Source organism: Accipiter gentilis, chromosome 12 (genome assembly GCF_929443795.1).
Source record: "Accipiter gentilis chromosome 12, bAccGen1.1, whole genome shotgun sequence".
Taxonomy (NCBI): domain Eukaryota; kingdom Metazoa; phylum Chordata; class Aves; order Accipitriformes; family Accipitridae; genus Astur; species Astur gentilis.
In genome coordinates this window covers 32072589-32094266 of record NC_064891.1, presented here as the reverse complement: position 1 = coordinate 32094266, position 21678 = coordinate 32072589, and the positions used below count along the sequence as shown (strand labels likewise).

General features: G+C 40.5%; 1 protein-coding gene and 1 long non-coding RNA gene across 9 annotated transcripts in view; one reads left to right on the top strand and one right to left on the bottom strand.

Moving 5' to 3' along the window:
• Positions 1-4447: 4447 nt before the first annotated feature.
• LOC126044847 (uncharacterized) lies at positions 4448-8451 on the bottom strand. The gene is made up of 3 exons (XR_007507795.1): positions 8273-8451; positions 5855-5940; positions 4448-5339 (listed from the first exon to the last, which is right to left on the bottom strand). It is a non-coding gene; the product is annotated as an uncharacterized LOC126044847 (long non-coding RNA).
• Positions 8452-8654: 203 nt separating this feature from the next.
• The window catches only part of SEC24B (SEC24 homolog B, COPII coat complex component), a 51799-nt gene continuing 38775 nt past the window's right edge, over positions 8655-21678 (top strand). For 3 of the 8 annotated variants that reach the window (XR_007507769.1, XR_007507770.1, XM_049814863.1), the window contains exons 1-3: positions 8655-8915; positions 14549-15256; positions 20399-20539. Coding sequence is in view for 6 of the 8 variants with exons in the window: in XM_049814863.1 (XP_049670820.1) it covers positions 8795-8915; positions 14549-15256; positions 20399-20539 (970 nt within the window). In the remaining 2 variants the exon portion in view is untranslated. Of the gene's footprint in view, positions 8916-9331; positions 9351-14548; positions 15257-20398; positions 20540-21678 lie in introns of those variants that run through there. The other 5 variants (XM_049814858.1, XM_049814859.1, XM_049814860.1 and 2 more) reach the window with 5 other exon arrangements.

Below are 21678 nucleotides of genomic sequence, written 5' to 3'. Positions count from 1 at the left end.
TCCTAATCTTGGTCATTATATCCGTGCTTGCATTACCCCAGTCCGCAACTGTTTGCAGCTTCAGGATCATTTTCTCTGAAGGCTGCTAAAGAACGTTAAAACAGACCAACTGTTCAATCTCCAGCAGAAAAAAAAGAAGAAAAGAAGTCACATTGAATTTGTGCAGGAGTGCGCTCTTACATGTTTTCCTGTCCTGTGCATAGATAAATCAGAGTACTTCTTTTTTTTGTTTCATATGGGGTTTGATCTCTGCTCCGCTATAATTTCTCTGGCAAGGGAAACATCGTACAGCACTAACAAAAGCAGCATTATTTATTTATTGAGCACTCTCTGTGTGACTGACATTTACAATACCTGGAGGGAGACACAGGCCCTGTCTCAAGGGTCTCACAGCCTGGAAAAACAACACAGTTTAGAGTCATTGGCCAGACAATCAGAGCCAGATATGTGAACCTCAAACAATTCACCATTTACATTTAAATGTAGCTTTTTTGCTGGATTAATATAGAAAGGCTTAGCAGATGAACAGTATTTGGGGGGGGGGAAATGTAGACTGTTTCCACTGCGAAGTAGAAAAGGCAGAGAAAATGCTATTTTCATTGCACCTGGAAAGACTAAGTAGACTTGAAGAACCAGGGGATCAAATCTTCAAGAGGACTGGATTCTGGTGCTCCTTAATAGGTAGAATTAAAAAAAAAAATCCTGAAAATAGCTGCATATCTCTTCAGTCTGAAGTAAGAATTAGAAAAGTGTTAAGCATTGATGTGATCTTGAAGCTGAGGGCCCGCAGCACTCTCCTCTTCATCCCCCCCACCTCTCTCCCCACCAAAACTCCTCTTTTAACCTGTATTATATTCTCCCAGGTAGGAAAATCCCATCTAAATCTAAACTGATTCTCTTTTTTTCCCTCAAAACTCAAAGAGAGCACTGCATCACAAAGAGAGCAGGATTATCTCTGGGGGCTTTACGAGGTGGGAGGAAGCTGCTGCAGAGATTGCAGAGCAATCAGTTTTCTCTGAACTATTGTGCAACCTGTCAAACTAGGCAAGTAAAAGCCCCTATATACTATTAGTAACCAGCATCACCAGCGATGGTGCTTCAGTTCAAATATTATTTCAAATATGGGACATCATACTGATTCTCCTGTTATTTGATTGCCAGTAATGCTGCCATATTGTACGCTCCTTCTGACATGCTATATGCTAATGGAAGAAAAAAAAATTAAGGAAGTCCCACATTATTCTTTTAAATTCTGAAAACAAATGATCAAAATTTTAAAAAGTAATTCTTTTTAAAAATATACAGTTTTATTCCCTGCTATTTGTTGAAAATCAGTGCTTTTTTCTAATTGAAATCCTTAAGAACTAATGACCTCAGCACATTAAATGGGAATCCTGGGGATAGATTCATGTCCAAAACTAGCAGAATGCTTCTTGGTTATGGCTCCTGCAGCTGGGAAATGTGAATGCCTGTGTCTATTCTCAGGGGGCAATTTATTTATGGTCCCCTCTGTGCTTGACCAGGTCTCTTCATGAATGCATTTACTTGGGGAACAGTAAAATAAAATCTTTGAGCACAGGCTTCTCAGCTGCTCACAGGTCTCCAAGGAGATGGGGAAAGAGGTCCCTCATTTCTCTGCTTTCTCCACCCCGCATGTACATAAAGGTTTTGGTCCTGTGACACAACCCTGGTGTATAAAAAGCAAACACTGCGCAAAAAGAGCAACAGAAGTCGTCACAGCTATAGGAAGTTAACAGCATGAAATTTTGAACAGGAAGGCTAAGTTTAACCCCAATTGCCCTGTTCAAGTCTAGCCTAGAGCTGGAAAGAAAATAGCTGGAAAGGAAAAACACTGTTGCATGACAGCGTTCACTGCTTCCTGAACAGCTCCAGACTCTCAGGGTGAATGTGGGAGCGCTCCCCTCAGTTTCAGAGACCTCAGATCACATTGGGTTAATTTATCTCCTATAAACATAATCCCCACTCTTAGGAACAAGCAAACTGGGGGAATGAGGCTTGTCCGGTTGATTTTTCTGGCAGCATTTTGCACTCGGAAACTACACAGGAACACACTCAGACATATGCTTAACATCCTTAATCTAGAAGGCACTTAAACACATGATTAACTTTGGGCACATGTTTCTGAAGCAGAAGACTTGTTTACATACAAAAAGGAATACAAGAAAACGGCTGGTTTGATCTTCTGGCCAAAATGAAAACAAATAAACAGATCTTTTGGATCAGCCTGATATGAAAACAGAAGGCTTTTTGACATCAAGGAGAAAAAGAAGGGTGATGGGGGCTGAACCCAACATGAATCACTTAGTTGCATTTCAGGCGCTACCAGTCCTTTCGTCACCTTTCCTTATTTTGCATTCTACAGCAGTCAAAAGTGCTAAAGAAAGCACTTTTGAAACCGAAAATATTCAATCACATTTCCAAATGGTGTCAGGCCAGATCTGCTATCTTTGCAGGTGGTAAATAATCTGTCAGCAAATGTTCATCTACTTCTAGAACCGATCCCAAACTGGGTTCTCAGTTACAATGAAAGCAATGAGGTGGAGGTCATAAGAGGAGAAAAACCAGAGATGCCTCTGGCTATGGGCTAAGAGGCAGCCATGTCTGGTTGTCCCAAGTCATAGCAAGCATCTACAGAAAAATAGTTCGCCTCATGAAATAATGCCACAGATTGTGCTACTTGTTCTTTTGTAAACAAAACATTTCCCCTTTGTCTTTGCAGGTGTGATCTGCATCTGGACTATTTCCAGTACAACATGAAACCACACATCACAAGCTGCTCTTAGAAGAGAAGATGGCGGAGACCTATTTTCACTTCTTTTTCAAACAAAAGCATCACACCAAAAGTTAGAACCTTGCATATGAAAACTTACATTCTATGTTAGAAAAATATTTTATGTAGGCACTTTATTGCTGAAAGGAAGTCACTGACTTTTATTGTTATTTTTATAATTCGATGTCGTGGGATAGTAAATGTTGCAGTCTTAGCAAAAACCGTGCTAAACAAAGGTGCTCACTCCACTGCTTCCTCTTTACGTGAATTTGAAGTTACAGTGCCACCACTTATTTCAACAGAAGTCAGTGGTGTAAAAAGAAAAGGTAAATTTCACCCACTATGAAGAATGAAATTAAAATAGGAGGCAACTGCTGGGAAGAAGCTACAGATAGGTAAAAAGCCACAGTTTAAAAAGCTCAAAGTAAGATTGAGACTGGTAAGGCTCTCAGAACAACTATAAGCACAAAAGGATTTTTTAGATGGATGGTTTATATGTCTGAAAAGATTTTAAACAAACGTGTCTTTCTCCACGAATGCTGCTACTTAGCTTGTGCTTGGAAATGAAACTGAGCATTACTGCTTACTTCTTTTCATGCACATAGTGTTATATGAATCAATCTGTAAGCTTTTTATGAATTAGATTTATTTATTCTTCTGCACAACGAAATGCACTCTCCAGGTTCCCTCAGCTCAAAACAATGCACTGCTACTCAGGAAAAAAATCTGACCTTAAATAAGTAGTACTTGATGGGGTACTACAACTATAGGGCTGTGAAGGGAGAATATGTCACTTTATGTGATGCCTTTTTTTCCTATCAGCATGGAGCTTCATGTGCCTCCTCCAGAGTTAGTCCTACTGAAGAGGGCAAGGCAGTCAGTGCATAATCTGGCCCTGGTCAGCCAGTGTCCATAACATTTAATTAGCGTGACAACCTTCCCAAATATTGCCAAAACATCTTGTGAGAGGAATTTTTCAACTAGTTTCAGAGGGCAGCAGTCTCTTCAGATAAGGATAGAGGCAATTTCAGCTTCTTATGTTGTTTCAAATGTACACAGAAACCCAGAGTTTCTAAAGTGTTACTGCAAAGTCCTTGAGGTTTACAGCATTAAGCTGCTAATCCACAGCATGGTACTTTCAAGTTTTAATTGCGCTTCAATGGTTTAATTATCTTTTATTTAAGTTTTGGATGGTTTGATCTACAGTTCACATGAGCCTATCTCATTGCCATCATTCGTATGAGAAACCCTTTGAAGCCAAGGGTATTACCATGTGACTGAGCTCCTCAGGACCTATGGTGAACACACATAGTGGAGCCTGCACAGTCATATAATATAGGGGAGGAACTGTGTCTTTTGGTTTGGGTCTGTGATTTCTTACTGCCCAAGATACAATGGGGACCAGTGACGTAGACATCCAGAAAAACTGAGAAACTATTTTTGGACAAAAGTTCCCATGTTTGCAGCACATTTCTCTTTTAGAAGTAATGGCAAGCTTTGCTTTGGCGGCAAGCAGCACATCTGGAGCCACAGGAGGAAGAAGGGAGCTCCAGTGGTTTAGATGAGTCATTGCTCCATCTTAATGGAAAACCTATAAAATATCAAACTGCCAGAGAGTAATAGATCTTTCAGGGGTTTATTAGTTTTACAGGTCTTATAAAAATTACTGGAAAAACATAAAACTTTAATAGCTGAAAACTGAAAAGGTTTCATGAGCTTAAGCTAGGCCTGTTTGGATCACGGCATTGCTACGCTTCTACAGTTGGGATGTGGCACACCAGCTGCAAAAAATCCCCAGACTCTCTCGCTTTTGTTTAGCTGTCCTCCAAGGTCAGATGAAAGCTTGCCACTAGTTTCTCTTTGAAGACAATTTCATGAAAATATTTAGATCTCTGGATACAGCCAAGGTTCTTCCTGAGTCATAGCTTGCCTGGTGATTTCTAAGTACTAATGCCATAGACTGAAGTTTGCAGCTGATGAAACCACCCAGGAGTATTACAAGCCTAGATATAGATATATATGTTTATCTACACCGCATACTCAGGAGGCTTACCAGACATAATTGCCAATCAGGGGTTATCAATTTAAGTAAGAATTTATGTCATATTTCCAGATTTGAAGAGGTATCACAGAAATTATAGACTACACTGTGAATAGGGATGACACTCATTGTTAGGGGTTACAGAATGGAGCAACTACTCTGACTTCAAGTCTCAGACCCAGAGGTCATAATGATTAGCTGCATCCAGCAACTATCAGCTGTAGCACTTAGCACTGCTTATCACTTTGGTCCAGAAAAGAGCTAAATCATTCTCTTACATCACTTACAGCCATGCTAGGATGATGACAATTAGACTGTTGTTGATGCCAAGGTAGTCAAAGGTGGCTGGATCGCCACCATTAGGTTGGCAGTGGCAGTGACAGTCCCCTTTATCCTATAATCTGCACAGGGACTGGTAAAGATGATGTCCATATGGAATGTGCATGCATAAGGCTTTCCTTAGGACTGGTGAAACCGCAGCCAGGCAGATCCTGCTGCTTTCTGAGCCTTTCCAATACAGGTATAGATACCCCAGAAGAAAAGAAAGGGAAAGACAAAAAAAACAAACACAAAAATTAGCACAGTTCAGTGTTGCGTACCCAACTTGAATACATGCCAAGTTCTTCGGGCAGTCAAACAGTAGCCCCGCTCATTGCTGAGACACAGAACTCCTCTGGAGTTACCTGGATACAAAATAAGATAAACTACATGGAAAGTAAATCTGTACATGTGTAAGAAAGCTGAGCTGCATCACAACTGATTTCTCTTTCTCTGGTAGGTTTTAGATCTTTGAAAGATTTTTATTTAAAGTGGAGCATGACTACCCTGGGGCCTCTTCTACTAATTAGCCAGCTACAAATGAAGTATCATACAGATCTCACCCAGCGGATGCAGGGATTTATCCTTCAGTCAGATGCAGAGGTGACCCAAGCAGAGGCACACTTTACAGTGACATCAAGAGTCTTGTTTTGACTTTCTCATTCTGGAAAGCAATCGCACTATAGTGACTACAGGCAACTTACCCAAATACAGTGATGTTAACACAGTTTGGGACTTCTGATTCTGAAAATGTGAAGATTTATTACTTTGCACTGAAGTGGCCCACTTCCTGTAAGAAAAGCAGGAGAATAATTAGAAATTTATTAGTGAGATAGGGTGACCCACAGCTATATTTTGTTGATGGCGATTATAAAGCACCTAATTTTGGCATTCTCCTTCTGAAATGTATGGCAACGTGGAAGAGACTTGGCTTAGTTATGTTAAAGCTCAAAATTATTTCTAACTCAGTTTATGATGATTTTGCTCCCAGATTTTCCTCCTTGCAAAAATAACTTTTGCTCTCTAGGTTTGGACATTTAGTGTCCCTTTTATCAGATTACAGCTAATGAGATTCACTTTCATGTTTTGCTCCCCCAAACCCAAATGACAGAGGGACCTTTTTCTGTCATTGCAAAATTTCCTGCACCAAAAGTAAAAAGAAATCTATTAGTGATTAAGCCTCAGCAACCGGCCAAAGAATTTGTTAGTCCAGTAAGCTTGTTACAGGCTAAGTGGAAGCAATGCCCTAGGTGAGCCAGCTCATGTGTTATTTGCTGCGTGATAACATAAACAGTAGACATTAATACTCATTTCTTGCTAATGCATTCAGATTCATTATAAATGAGGAAAACAAAATTAATGGATTTGAGTTGACAGTGGATTTCCATTAGGGGCCTGTGTTCTAGCTGCCGACACATCTGGATTTCCTAGGAACGAATGGGTTTAACCACAGTGTAATTGTTGCTTGCAGAAAATAATTAATTAAGCCATGTAGAAGGTTTTGTAAAAGCATTCAAAATAATGGGAAAATTCCCAGTTGCCTCTTCTTGCTTTTAGCACAATGATATATATCCCCTTGTGCTTGATCATAAATTGATGTGTAATTTTCACAGATTGTGTGATATAGGACATATTTATAGTCTCACAGTACAAGGATTTAGAGAAACAAGACTTTGGAAAGGAAAAAACCCGTGTTAAAACACAGATTCACGTGTGTATCATGCTGTGACAAAATGTAGTTGTGGTACAAGGAAGCAGTTACATCACAGAGAATGAAAAGACAAACCAACTGATCGTCCATATTTCTGAATTATTTGGCTGTCATGCATTCATTTCACACAAGTACTTTGTGTGGGACGGAGGATGGGTTGCGAAGAAGGAAGAACAGCTTTAAAAGCAGAATTCGTTAACCCTGTCACAACAATATAGCCCTGGGAGGAACTCCAGGAGGTCACTTGCACCAAAGCTGGATAACAATCTCACTCTCAACATGTCTGTGTAACCCTTGTTAAGAGCCCTGCAATTACGGCAACTCCGCAGGGTTCCCATGTCACTTAGTCCTTTAGTATCTTAATGTAACCTTTCTTAATAGCTCACCTGAACTTTGTTGCATTTTGAGCCCATTATTTCTTGCCCTAGCTTATTAGGACATAGAGAAGTAACTATTTATTTCAGATATGGATCTACAGTCTCTCAAAGGACTAAGGGAGGCCTGTGCAAGATGCCTCTGCATAGTTTGATGGAGTGCAAAGGCTGAGAAACTTTAAAATACAGCCAGTTCCTCCAATATTTAAAGATGTTCTGCATGCTTCATAACAACAGTAACAGTCAGAGCTGGGCCATATGCTTAGCATACAAGCACGAAGTAATGAAAAAAAGTATTAAAGTATTTCATGACAGACATGCGTAATAACCAGTAGGAAAACCAGCATACAAACAGGGAAGAAAGCGGTGAAATATATGTAACACGTAAAGGTGACTCAGTGTTGTTGGACTTGGTCTTGACAATACAAGGACCGGTGTATGTTACTGTGCTTTTGATTTCTGTACCTGATAAAAGAACCTGAGCAATGAATTCAGTCTTGAAGAGCGTCTGAGTGAATGACAGACGACAGATAGGTGGTAGAGACAGACAAACAGTCAAAATGAATACGGTTTAGCGTGTGATTGACTGTGGGAAGCGCTAAAGCATTTGGAGATCCTTTGCCAATAGTAGCCAACAGAGGAGGCTCGCCAACACTTTCCTGTCTGTTTAGAGAATATACAGTATATATTCTGTACAAAGACTGAAAAGCCTTGCCCCTCTTTGTCAAGGCCTTTCGGTCTATATAGCTAGTACATACACACTACAGAGAGAGAGAATACACACAGCGTACAGGAAGAAAAGCCTTGCCTCAGCTCACCCTGCCTCACCGAGGCTTTTCTGCCTCTATATAGAATAATTACAGAGGGAAAGTTGTCACTTCTCACCTCACCTGGTGAGGCCTTTTCCCCCCTGTGTAGAGCGCACACATTCCCTCTGTGTGTTCCAGGGTCCACCTATCCCTACGATACAGACAGCAAATATTATCCGTACAGGCAGAAAAGCCTCAACTGGGCAAAACGATGGGAGGTGTACGTACAGCATATGTACGTGGCCGTGCAGGGTCACAGACGGGGCATGCGACCCCCGTCACCCACAGACGAAACGGGCCGAGCCGGGCCGGGCCGCTTGTCCCTGCCGCGCAGGCCGTTCCTGTCACGAAGCGGGTCATGCGAGCGCTTCCCCGCGGTTGGCGGGGCCCGGGCGGCCTGCCGTCGCCCTCCCGGGCCCGAACCGAGGCCCTGGCGGCCTGCCGCAGCCCTCCCCGGCCCGAACCGAGGCCCTGGCGGGGCGCCAGGCCTCCCTGAGGCCGGGCAGGGCCGTGCGCGGCCGAGGCGCCGCCAGGGGCCGCTGTGGGCGGCGGCGTTAACGGCCGCAGGGCCGCGGCGGCGGGAGCGGCGTTCGGGCCCGCCTGCGCGCTGCTTTCCCCTCCTCTCCGCTCCCGTGGGGCGGCCGCGGCCCTCCCGCCCGTTGTCGACCCTCGGCGCCCGGCTGCTCGTTCGGGGCGGAGAAGGCGGCGGAATTGGAGCGGGCCGGAGCTGAGGAAGCGCTGCGAGAAGCCATGTCCGCGCCCGCCGGGCTGCCGCCGCGGCCCGCCGGTGCCGCCACCGTTTACCCGGGCGGGCCGGGCCCTTCCCGGGAGGCCGCGGCCCCTCAGGGCGGCGCGTCTCGCTACCAGAACGGTGAGGGGCCGGCGGCCTGCGCGGGGCCTAGCGCTGGAGGCGGGGAGAGGCCGCCCGCCGGGTCCCTGGGGCGGGTTGCGCTGCTCCCTGGCTGGAGGGGGGCCTTGTGGGTGCCGGGGCGGGGGGCGGCGTGGACGCGGGCCCGGCGGTGGGCCGCGGCGGAGCCGGCAGGTGAGGAAGCCCTTTTTCTGGGAAGGCGGCCGGAGCCGCTTGGGAAACGGGCGTCCCGGCCCCCCACCGCCGCTACGTGCGGAGTTAACTTTTAAGAAGGCGCAGCCTCTCCCCGCCTCGCGAAAGGAGCGAGGGAGGGGGGCGTCCGCTTCTTTCTCGTCTCGGGAATTTGGGTCTGCCGGGGGTCGCGGCGGCTGCTTTGTGGCGTTTCGGGAAGGCTCTGGAGGCCGAGGCTCCGCCAGGCCTGGGCTCTGGCGGTCGCGGGTGAGTGTGGGCAGATAACCACGGATTGAGGGTGAGAGTGCTTGCTTTACTTCGTAGCTGCTTAGGAACTTGAAAGGAGTAGGTGGGTAAGGCGTTCGCACAGCTGGATCTGGGGGTTGGGGTTGAATAAACGAGGTGGGACCCGTGGAACGTGGGTCACTGAAAAACAAAGGTAAAACAGCTCAAAGTCGCGAAATACCGACGTGCTTTTCAGGTGGAGAAGTGTCGAGACTAACTGTGCTATGAATTAAAGTAATTAGCGTGCAGTTCCTCATTTTTGAATTGGTGTGCTATAAAATCAGTTCTTTATTAATACACCTCGTTAACTTTTCAGAATGCCTGTGTGATCTTCATCCCCACCTAATGATGGTTTTGTATCTAAATTGGGCCTCTTGCTTGCACAGAGTTTTAGCTCCCGCTGTTAAACCCTTTATTTTGTAGTCTGACTGTTTTGTGCAGAAGCGGGTTTTTTCTGCACAGATCAGTACGCAGGGTACTGACCTACAAAATTTTTTACGCGTCAATATTTCTCATCTCCAAAGGGGTAGTTAGGCGGTAAGCGCTTACATGCCTATAAAGTAGGTTTCGAGTCAGTTTCCAGATAATGCAAAAGTCACTGAAGTGAATGAAAAGGAAGGTAGATCTTGGGGACATACTACTGCCTCAAACGTGTCCAAACTTTAGTATTGTAATGCTGAGTTTTGTCAAAATTACTCACAAAATGCCAACTTACGGATTTCAGTAGAAAAAACATGTCATTGTTAGGACACAGCGACTACAGCATCAATAACCTGGAAGTGCGTTTGACAGAAACAAATAGAAACTGACATGCAATGTTCTCCTTGTGTTTTTAACTGAATGAAACGGTAGTCCATCATTACCATTTGTTAACTCCATGTTGCTGCTAATATTCTTAAAATCAACTCATTTAAAACCTTGTAGTAGACCATTTATTTTCTGCGAAACTTTTTCTTTAATTACTGTTCAGTAATAGTCTTGAATCTTTATTTTATAACTTTCTAACTACTCAGTTTAACTTTGGCTTCTGTGTTCCTTAAGATATCTTACAGGGATGTGTATTTGATGATTTGTAGGCAAGAACTCTGAATTTGTCATTTTGTGTCATTTAGCAATAGCATTCCAGAATTTTTAGATTAGCTTATCTGTTGTCTTTTAGTACTAAGCTTCTAAAGTTATAACACAGGATTTGAGGCTTCTTTTGTTTGTTTTAATTGTAATAGGAGGGGTGGTAGAGGGGGAAGAGTGTAGCCTTCCTCTGTTACTGGAAATTTCCATTCTGCCCGATAGAAACTAAATTTCACAAAGAAGATTGTCTTTGCTTTTGAGATTTAATTTTATGTCAGTATAATGGAGTTTAAATGTAAGATACTTAAGTGAATACAGCTGTTTCTATATTGGCTGAAAGAAAACACTAGTGCATCCTTTCAGATGTTTAGAGTGCTCTGTGTTTTAATTTCATAAAATGTGGATTTTTCAGGTAAAACTTTGAAGTTACTGGGATCTGATGAAAGAGGGGCTGCTTTTGCAGAAAGCAAGCAACCTGTTGCACATATAGTGGTATTAAAAAGGATGTTCAGCCTTGTTTTTAATAAGTTTTTCCCAGCCCCAATCACCAAGTCCATTTCAGACCCTTGGAGACTTTAGTTTTAGTATAACTTAAGTCTTTTTAAAAAAAAAAAAAATCTTGTTTGCATTTTTTTTATTCTTTCCTACAGTGCTCTCAGTTTGATCCTAAATTTACGTGGTTAAAAAAAAAAAAGCCGCCCTCATCTGGGGTGATGTTCTTAAGTCTGGGGCTTTAAAATACTGTTCTTCTGAATAAAGTCTTACAAGCTTGAGAAGCTTTTATTGTAGTAGCCTTACAGGTGGCTTTGTATCTAAGTGGAAAATGACCCGTCTCCCAGTTTCAGCATAATAAAATGTTGCCTGTTAAATCGGTACTAAAAGATGATGTGTTTTTCCAGTAGTGATGGAAGGCTTCAGCATTAACAATTTAATGTATTGAAATGTAATGCTGAGAGGATACTTGTGTTGAATCCCCGTGGTTCTCCAGAAGATTTTTGTCTAGTGTTGTCTACAACTGATTTGTAAGATTACCATTGGCATTTTGGGGCCATAATTTTCTTATGATGTTATTTATTTAGCCTTGTTTTCCATCCCTCCTCAGACTTTTGGATCTTTTTGGATCTTTTGGATAGTTTCATTAAACTTGATAAAGAGGACAGAGGTCCAAAAGATACAAAATCCCTGAATATTTTATGAAAATGGGAATCTGGGTGAATGAAGGAGCTAGACATTAATACCATGACTGAGCTGTTGTGGGAGCTCAGCAGTGGCTTGATTTGCTGGCTTGTTTGCCAGCAATTAACAAGGCACGGTAGTGCTGTCCCCTGGCCATCCCATGAGGGGTATGGGAGGGAGCTGTGGTGAGTCTTCTCTGGAGGTGGATAAAAGGATGTTAAAAGTTACAGAAAATCAGGTGTTCTTGGCTAGAGAGGAAGTCGGTGTTATAGGGTATCTAGACTACATGTAGGTAGGGTACATGGCAGATGGCTAAATTATTCAGGTGAGAGAACGCATGGACATAAAAACCAAGCAAACATGACACTAGCAAGTAAAGCTTTACTATTTCACATAGTGGTATAGCCATAGTGCTGCTGCTTTTTTTTTTTTTTTTTTTGTGGTGGCTTTTTTCCCCTCATTAAAAAGTGATACAGCTTTTGGGGTTCGGCTGTTAATGCCTGTGTAGTTATACATTGTAACATTATAAAGTATTAATTTGTCTGTAGAAGGAGAGGTTGGCTGATTTCATTATTGAGATGGCGTTTCAGCAGTTCTTTGTGCAGCTAAGGTTTTCACCTCCTCTTGTGGAGTTTTTTTGAGAGATTTGTCAGGTGTTTTGGGAGGAAAGTGGAGTACCTGAGACATCAGGACAGATTGTGCAATTAACCGGATGTCAAAATGACACTGAAGATGTACCCAGATTTCCAGTGTTGAAAACTGTCCAATTATCTAGTCATCATTAGTAGCTTCAGCTACTAATTGCAGTACAAAAATTACTTTCTACTCACGTTCTTTATAATCAAATGGGCAAAAAACTCACTTCAGATAATGGGAATAATCTTTCATCTGTAATTGTAAAACTTGCTTTTAAAGGACCAGGAGTTTGAAATAAAAAATACAAATTTTCAAATGTCAGGTGTGTCTGTCTTAGTGGGGGACTTCATGGGATTTATACTCTTGTGTGCTCATGTATAGTTTTAAACTTACAGATGTTTCTACTTAAAAATGCAAATAAAGATGACTCGGGCTTTCTGTAATGTAGAGACTGATACCTTGTATTGCTAATTTAATCTGTCTTTATTTATGGTGTGTGTTTTTAAACCAGAGCTAGATACTGTAAGACTTTGCAGTTGATGATTTGATACGCAACCTTTTATTTGGAAGTCAGGTGCTCCTAAGCCAGTTTCTAAATTATACCTGCTCAGTTGGTTTATTCCTCATATTTTAGTAAAACAAATACACAGACTCTTCAGAGAAGACATCTTTTCTTGCCGTCTTAGGTGACATAACTGCTTAAAGCAATAAACCTCAACAGATACAAGTTATTGGTGTATTTTTGAGTTGGCTCTTTCAGATTTTAAAAAAGCAGGTCAAAAGTTTGCCAAAGTTCACGTAGCTGTTAATGACTTGCCAACTCAAAATCATTTTCCTTTAAAGGAGAATAAACTACAGAGCTCTATGAAGCAGCTCCCACTTTTTCAAGAAAATAATGAATCAGAAGCATAGTTACATACTATCCTCAAAACTCAGGTTGTAATTTTTTCTTTAAGCTCTTTATGCTTTCTCCCAAAGTGCCTTTCTGTCTTTTGACCCAACAGTCCAAGTTACTGCTGTTCATTTTTTAGCTCCTTTCTCTTCTACTCAACTTTCTGGGTTGTCAATTAAGACAAGGCATTTTTAATTTTATCAGGAAGCAATTTTGGGCAGTATGTTCCTTGCTTACGGGATTCCATTAACAAATTCATTATTAAAATGCCTTGCAAGTTAATTATAGAACATCTGGGTGTTCCTTGGAAACAGTGACTTTTCAGAATTTCAAGACAAGAGAAGTAATATTTACATTTTGTAATCATTGTAAATATAAGGAGGGAAATCAACAATTCATTATTATCATAGGTGCTGTTCAGTTTGTGAGTGGCCAAGTGCTGTGCTTGTGTTCCTGTTCACCAAGGCCTGGGAAATAACACCATAGTCATTCAGTGTGACTGTAAGCAGTAGGGTGTGGTAATTTTATGAAAGGAAGTTATCAAGGAAATGCATTTATGGTTCACTAGAGAATAAAAGTAGGGTTCAGGAAAAGAACCTGAGGAAGAACTTCCAGATTTACCTTTGATCAGTTGGACATCGTTAACATTCGGTCTCTAGCAAACAACAAGTACTTTTTGACCCTTGCTGGACCAGTATGTAATTAACCTCTAATGTTGCAGAGCCAGTTGCAGTGACAGTGGAGGTCCATTTCTCCGACACCAACATCTCTTATACCTGATGTAAGAATCAGGCAATAAACAGAAATGGAGTGCCTTGTCAGATACTCTGTAGTTTCATAAAAATGTTGGTTTTCATAAAAGCATAATACAAAAGAACACAGAAGACAAAAATAACTGCCCTGCAGCACTATATTTTGGTCACCATATTGAGGATTTTTAAAGAAGAGTACCTGCATTTTTATATATTGACATATTGGTTTGACTGCAGCTTTTCATTTTCCATATTTAGTTAGTTTCTTTAAGGCATACTGTTGTATTCAGACACTTAGAAACATCAGTTTGGTGCTTACTGTTGCTCACTATTTGTTTAAATATTAACATCCTAAAAACTCTTTAAAAATACTCAAAGTACAAATGTGAGGCATACAATCTTGGTATGGAAACTTCTTTTGATAATGGAAGCAATCAATTTTTCCTTTAGTTCTGTGTATGTTTGCAAATTCCTTCAAATACTGCATTTTGCATGCATTATAGTTGGTTTGTTCTCTTTCTGCTGTTGGAAGCTGACCTCAAAAACAGTGACAGAAAACAAGAAGAAACCAGTTGTTTGTTAGAGTAAGTAGAGAGTCCATTGGCACTACTAGCAGATGCACCTTTAATACATGTGATGTTTTCTCTTCATTTCAGGTCCTGTGCAGAGTCGGATGGAGTTCCCCTCTGGCTATGGCTCGCATCTTCCAAGCTACAGTGTGCCCTCAGGACACTATTCCCAAGTGCCCAGTAAAGCTGCTGCTTCACATTTGGATAATCAGTATAGAGCCAGTTACTACCCTACTTACTATTCAGCACCAGCACAAAATGTTATGACACCTTCTGTGGGTACCAATGTGTTGAATACACAGGAATCACAGCAGTTGTACAACAAAACTCCTGCTCATACAGTGGGGTCAGCTGAAGGACCTATTCAAGGAGCAATATCATCTGCATCCTACTTGCATACAAGTGCTCAGCAGTCATATTCAGCATTTGGTAATCACTACAGCACTTCTGTCAGCTCTTCAGTTGCATCTCAGGGATTTCCCCTTAATTCTGATCACTACACCATGCCCGTGGTTTCTAGTGGCATGTATCCTAATGTTTCCTATCCTCCTGTGGCTGCTGGCAGTGTGTATGGGCAGGCATTTACCTCCCAGACTCTACCTGCTGTTGGACAGTTCAAAGAGACAAATACATTTTCTAGCCAGAGTACATCAGTACCTCATTCACTTCAACAGCATGGTCCAGTGGGATATAATACAACATTAACAACTATTTCATCTGCTCAGTCCATTCAAGACAGCCTCTGCAGGAATCTCACTGGATCGGTTGCTAAAGTAAACAACCAAATAAATACAGGTATGGTATTATTTAAAGGACAGTGAACTTCCAGATGTGTTTGGGGAACATCAGAAATCGTGTACTTTTGTTGGTTTGTACTTGTTCACTATGTGAAATTTGGATCACAATTTTGAATTCTGTCCTTATTCATTCTTGAAACTTTTTTCAGTTGGTTATCACAGTCCTCACAATAGCAGCTAATCATATCACTGACATGTTTCTGTTGAGAGGTACAGAAGATGACGCTATTTGGGGGATGGTTTTAGTTTATTGGGGGTGGGGGTGGGGTGAGTAGCCTTGAGAATTTTTTTCATGCAGTTTTGAAGGAATGTGTAATTTCTGAAATATCTCTATTAATCACAAAGATACTTTTTTCCTTTTCTGGCTAGACAATTTTTTTAAGCTGTCATCTAAGTTGATTCTTTAAATTTTACCTAAGTGAGCACACATGCACTCTTCAGAAAGTTCAGAAAAAGTAGAAGCCTACATGGGTTTGGAGGCAACTGGGGTTTTTTTTAATTATTATTTTTCATAAGCATTTGAATGAGAGAGCAATTTCAGTGGTTTTAGCTGATTTTTGTAAGCAACAACTTGTAGCTATAAAGAAGGAAGTTGTGAAGGTGCCAGTTGAGGGCAAGTACACTCAGTCCTCTGTAGCAGATGCAGTTTCTGTTTCATGGGAAAACTGAGTTCATGGGGCAGTACTTGGTAGGAAGAATGGAAGAGATGAGAGCTGCGGGAGTGCCTCTCCATTGAAACATCTTGCTCTTCCTCTGATTGCAATAGGATGTGCAGGAAAATTCTGGTTTTCTTTCTATACTGGTAATTTTCTGACTTCATGCAGTTTTGACTTGTAAGCTGTGCAAAAGTAATGGCTTGCTTTTTCTGCTGAGACAGATATTCGAGAACTATAGAATGTTTCCTTTTTCATGCCAGATATTTCAGATTAGAATTTAACATTAGAATTGTTTTAAGAGTCCTTGTAGCTAAGGTTTTCTAAGACAAAGGACTTGGGAAAGATCACGGTTTTGATGATGGTAAAGCTTTGCCTGGGAAAGCCAGCTAAGCTTAAATCAAGCTCATCCAATCCATACCAAGGTTGAAGTTAGTTTCAATATTGCTTTTTCTTCCCCCAAGACTAGGATGTAGAGTGTCATCCTTCAGCTCAGTTTTAGTACTTTGAATATTAGTAGATTTGAATTCTGTGTCTATGAGGTGCTCTGTGTCATTTCCTGTAATATTTCAAAAACATGAAACAAAATACTGTTTAAAAAAGAAAAATAGGGAGCTCCTTGAAAAGCTTCTGAAGTTAACGGCATTTCATGGTTGAGCATAAAAATGAATTCTTTCAAGGACTATAGGTTTAAAACTCTGGCCAAAAAAAATTGATTCTGTTGAACACAGAATCTACAGCTGGACTTGACGGAATGCAGGTATTGTGCCAGAATAGTTAGGTTTGCAGTAGTCATAGGAAAATGCGTTACTGTTTGTTCAGACTGTTAGTTTTATTTACAGAAGTTTTTTAACTAAATGCCTGTTAATTTTATTTCCTTTGGAGGTGTCTTGAAATATATGATTTTTTTCATAACAGTAATTTTTTTATAAGAAACAACTGTGAAACAGTAGAGCTGACCAGACCATGAAGAGCAATGTGAGCAATGGATAGTCTTATTTCTGAACGATTCGCTGCTCTTCTTAAGGGAGTGATTGAGTTAATACATGGCCTCAAGGAGAAGTAGTAACATTATGCTTGAATTTCAAAGAGCTGATGATAGAACTGGCTGTGATAGTGGTGCGTAATAGGTACACACTTTGCAGTTAAGAAAATAAACACTGATCCACTGTTTCTGTTAACTCTTGAGTAATATTGCAGTACTTGGTTTGTTTGCCAGACTGTAGGCATAATTATTTCAGCCACATTCAGACTCTTTCAGAGCTTGTAAAGCTGCTGAGATAAGCATGCCCTGTGCTTTGTTGCACAGTGGACTGGATTGTAGAACTGATCCATCTGGAGAATAACTTTTTTCTCTTCCCTCTGAATCCTGGTTCAACCTTGGCACACAAATGATTGTATTTACTGACTGGGAAAGAGCAAATAAAGATAGAAACTGGTAGCTAGGCTGAAGGAAGAGCCAGGCTGTTTTATTACTAAATTCTGAAGACTTACACCATTTTTGAAGTCTGGGGCTAAACAGTCTGCCTCCAATAATATCTGACTTTTTAGTCTATAAGTCAACATCTTTGGCTAAAATATATTAAAAATTCATTTGCTACAACACGTGGCAAATAAAAGATGGCAAGTAGTTGTTTGGTCCTGGCATAATTGATTTACTTTTTGGAATACTGATAAGCTTTCTAAATTTCCGAGTGCAGTCTTATTGTTCTCAGATGGAGTAATTTTATATATAGTATTTGAATTGTTTGCAGCCTTTAAAAAAAGGAGTTGGATCCTGAAAATTATTTGCCAGTTCTTGTACGTCCGTGGAAAGTATCTGAGTACAACACACAAGGAATTTAAGGAAATGACGAATGATTCGTAAGAAGGAATTTTTCTGAATTTTTTGTCCTCCCTGCTGTTCTCCAGGAAGGAAAGAATGATGGAAAGCCGTTGTAGTCTGTTCTGTGCATAGTTTTTAGCAAAATTGCTTGAAAAAAATTTTAAGATATACTGAAATTCCTAAGTGTGCTTTCTGTGACTGTTCATGTAAAAAAAAATATTTATATGGTATCCTACTATTAGTCAGAGTGCCAATAAGATAGCTTGCTATAATTGGTGCTATGCTGTGAAATAAGACCCCTTACAATCCTTAAATTATAAATAAGCAAATCTTCGAAAGACCATCACTCAGGATGCTACTGTCTTAATGTATTTTTCAATAGCGGTTTTGTGTAGTCACTGAACACTGAAAGCTCTCTGTGATGAAAATGAAACACTCTTTATGTAGAAGAATGCCGTGTTTTTAATAAAATCTGTGTGTTTAAACAGGACTTACTCAGGAAACTTAAGCTGGCATGAGCTTTTTGAGAAGTTTGGTGATTTCTGAATTGTTTTCTACTTGAATCAGAAAAGTTCTAAACGTTGGACTTACAATTGGATTTTTAAAGAAGCCAATTTGTGTAGGGCCTTGGAAAGCCCCCCTAAATGCTGACTCTGTTAAGATCAAACCCCTGAGCTGCTGTATGTCATGTACTAAGGATGTAGAACTGCAGCAAAATCTTTTTCTAAAACTGTGGCAGCCACTGTCTGAAATCACTGAAGTATTTTCAGTGAAGCTTGCTGAGATTTCACTAGAAGAAAAGAAATTTATTTTAAGAGGAATCTTTTGCTGGAAGTTGACTTGTTTTGATGAATAGAAGCCAGTGGTTTAGACTGGTTTCAGCTAGCAAAACCACTGTCTTCTAGTTTTAAATTCTATATTTCAGTAGAACAGTTTTGGTATAAATCTGTCCAGAAATGCTGTCATGCTATGTAAATAACACATTTTGTGTTACTAAGGCTTTTTGTCTTTCTAGGTCAGTAGCTTTCCTTAATGTTTTTCCAGCTTATTTCAGTTGAAATCAGTGCACTTTGATTTTTTTCTTGGTGCTTTCCAGTCAGTGTGGATGTCAATCAGGATGCCTAAATTTTACTAGTCTCCTCCCTGAGGAGAGAGAGACTGAGAACTCCTGAAGGTATATGGTATGGGTTTCTTTGCTTCCTGGATCTTGTTTACTGTCCTGTAACTGTAGGCAGTCTGCCTGAGCAAGAGACACTTTAATTTCTTTATCTCCTGCACATACTTCCCCTTATGTCAGATCAGGATCTAAAGTCCTTGCTGCCCCAGTTCCATAGGAATGTAGGCTATAATCCTGTAAATCTGCTAATATAGGTGTGGTTGGAAAAAGGGGACAGACTGCAGCCAAGATACAGAAAGTTGGCAAGATAGGATGCTGTTGAAAAACAAACTGCAGGGAGGTGGTAAATCTCTCAGGAGAAATTGTTGGGGGGGGGTGTGGGTGTGTGCAGGAAATGAAGATTGCAGCTGTAGCAACTCAAAAGGGGTGGTTCTTGCATCTTCTGAAAACTTGAGAAGCTACTGTGGTGGTATGCTTTTTAACTACTACCTGTAGGTCTCAAGTTGGAAATTAAATAATTAAATAAAAAACTTAAGTGATAGTGTATAGGAAAAATGATGAATTACACTGCTAATTTGCACAGCTCTGCAGATTCTTTCTGTAACATACCTTTTAGCTGTAGATCTTTCTTGGTACCTGGCTTTCGTAACCAAGTGGTATACTTGGTCATTTTTAGTGCAAGAGATGTTCATGGTTGAAAGGCACAAGAGAAAACTTCAGTGCACATTAAAGGTGAGAGAAGTGGAAGGTGAAAGACAAAGTACTGTGTCACTGAGATTGGGTTTTATATGTATTGCAGCCTGACAAAGCTTTTGGCTTCTCATAATATCAGTTGGTGGAAATGTTGTGTGGCCTGATGGGGCTTGCCCTGGATAAACTGATGGGAAACTTGTACTCTAAACTGGTGTTCAGTCCAGCTTTGTCTTGAGCTAAAATACGCCATCCTAAATTGATCACTACTTATATGACAGGGTGCAATCTTCTTACTGGCCAAGGGGAAAAAAAAGTTGATAGCATAATTACGATAACCACGGATTGTCTTAGTGATGGTAGTTACTAGCAATATATTTTTAAAGATTAACTTTCTCCAATTGTTTCCTTTGGTCTTGGTTACTTACGACTTTAGAGAACTTTCCAGAGTCATCAAATAAAGTTTAACGTGTAATTTTGCAGGTTGGATTTTTGTACAAAGAATAAATTATGTTACTTTTTTGCTCAGAGTTTAAAAACATTTTCTTACAATACATATAAAGGATCCATGTAACTTTGAAGGGTATTTTGGATAACTTTTGTTTGAGAATAGGTACTGGTACTTGGCAGGAAGGTGTTACATCTTCAGCTAATCTGGATGTAAATTGGTTTTGGCTTTGAACATGTGACACTGACATTATAGCATTTAGCATGCTCTACAGCAGTGCTTGTTGCAAGCATTGGTATATTGACTTGAAGTGTGGAAAATACCATAACCCCATAAGCAACACTCTCTGCTACAAAACCTGGGTAAGCACACTAATGTCACAAAGAACTTGCCTTGTTGTCTTGCAGATCTTGCTTCAGGAAGCTGTGTACCTACCCTAACAAGCACTTTTCTGCTGACAGGTGCTGATGCTTCCATGGGGAGTCTACAAGACATAATGTGTAGAAGCAGAGGTGGTAGCAAGTACATTTCAATAGAAAATGCTGTGTGTATGTACTTCGGAGAAATTTTAGTTTTGATAACACTTGTGAAAAAGCCCTATATGTTCAATGTTATATTTGAAAACTGCATAATAAATAGAAGTTCTGTTAAGGTGGTGAAAATGTATGTGTTAATTTTGATGGTAAATTAGAAAAAAAGACCATTTTAAGCCACCTCTTCTTCTTCCCACTCTAAAGGAAGCTTCAACTTCCCCATAAAGTCCTTTCAGATATAAACTCCATTATTTAAGGAAGACAGGGACTGTAGGAACTACACTGCTATATGTGCAGAGAAAGCAAAGTTAATATTACATGTGCATTCTCTAGTGAATTCTGTAACCTAAATAAGTACTCTACAAATACAAACAGTGAATTTTGTTCTTGTTTAATTTCCGTGTTTGTTTACTGAGTAGTATTGGTAAAACCATTTCCTTTCAATTCTTGTTTTTAACAGCTTCATCTGTCAGGGTTTTTAGAAAGAATCATAATATGAATTTTTTCAGTTTATAAACAAAGAGTGACCCTCTTAAAGCTAACTTAATTGAAGTTATATTGTCCTTATCTAATAGGCATTTCAACTGGACTGTGTTAAATCTCTCAAAGCATTAATCTGACTTTTTTAAGAAGATTATATCTAGTCCAGATGTTTAAAACACATCAAAAGTTCTGTGGAATACTCAGGGTTGATTGAAACGGATTGCTTGGAATATGGGTCTCATAATTGAGTCCCAAAATTGCAAAGTGCCAGCCCTTCAAGGGAGGTAGAATACTGGTCTATTACACAGCTGACTTTCAGGTTTCCTGCCCGTGGGAGGAACACTTAGAGGGAGCAATCCCACATGGACTGTGTTCCTCTTATCTGGGAAGAGGGGAACCTGTGAAAGCATGCAGTTGTGGGGATGAATCAAAAATGGGTCAATTTAGCTTCTGCTTAATCTTGATCTTACTACATCATGCTTCCTTTTTGCTGTTAGTTGTCAGAGCAATTTGTTCATTTAAATGGAGTTTTAACATTATAGGTATTTAACTTAACCATCCAACTTCCCCATATATACTTGTTTGAAGACATCTCTCTTTGAAGTACTGTATTGTTTTTGTAGCTATTGTGAAATCAAATGTGATTGCTTGCGTTGTGTAATTGTCTGTGC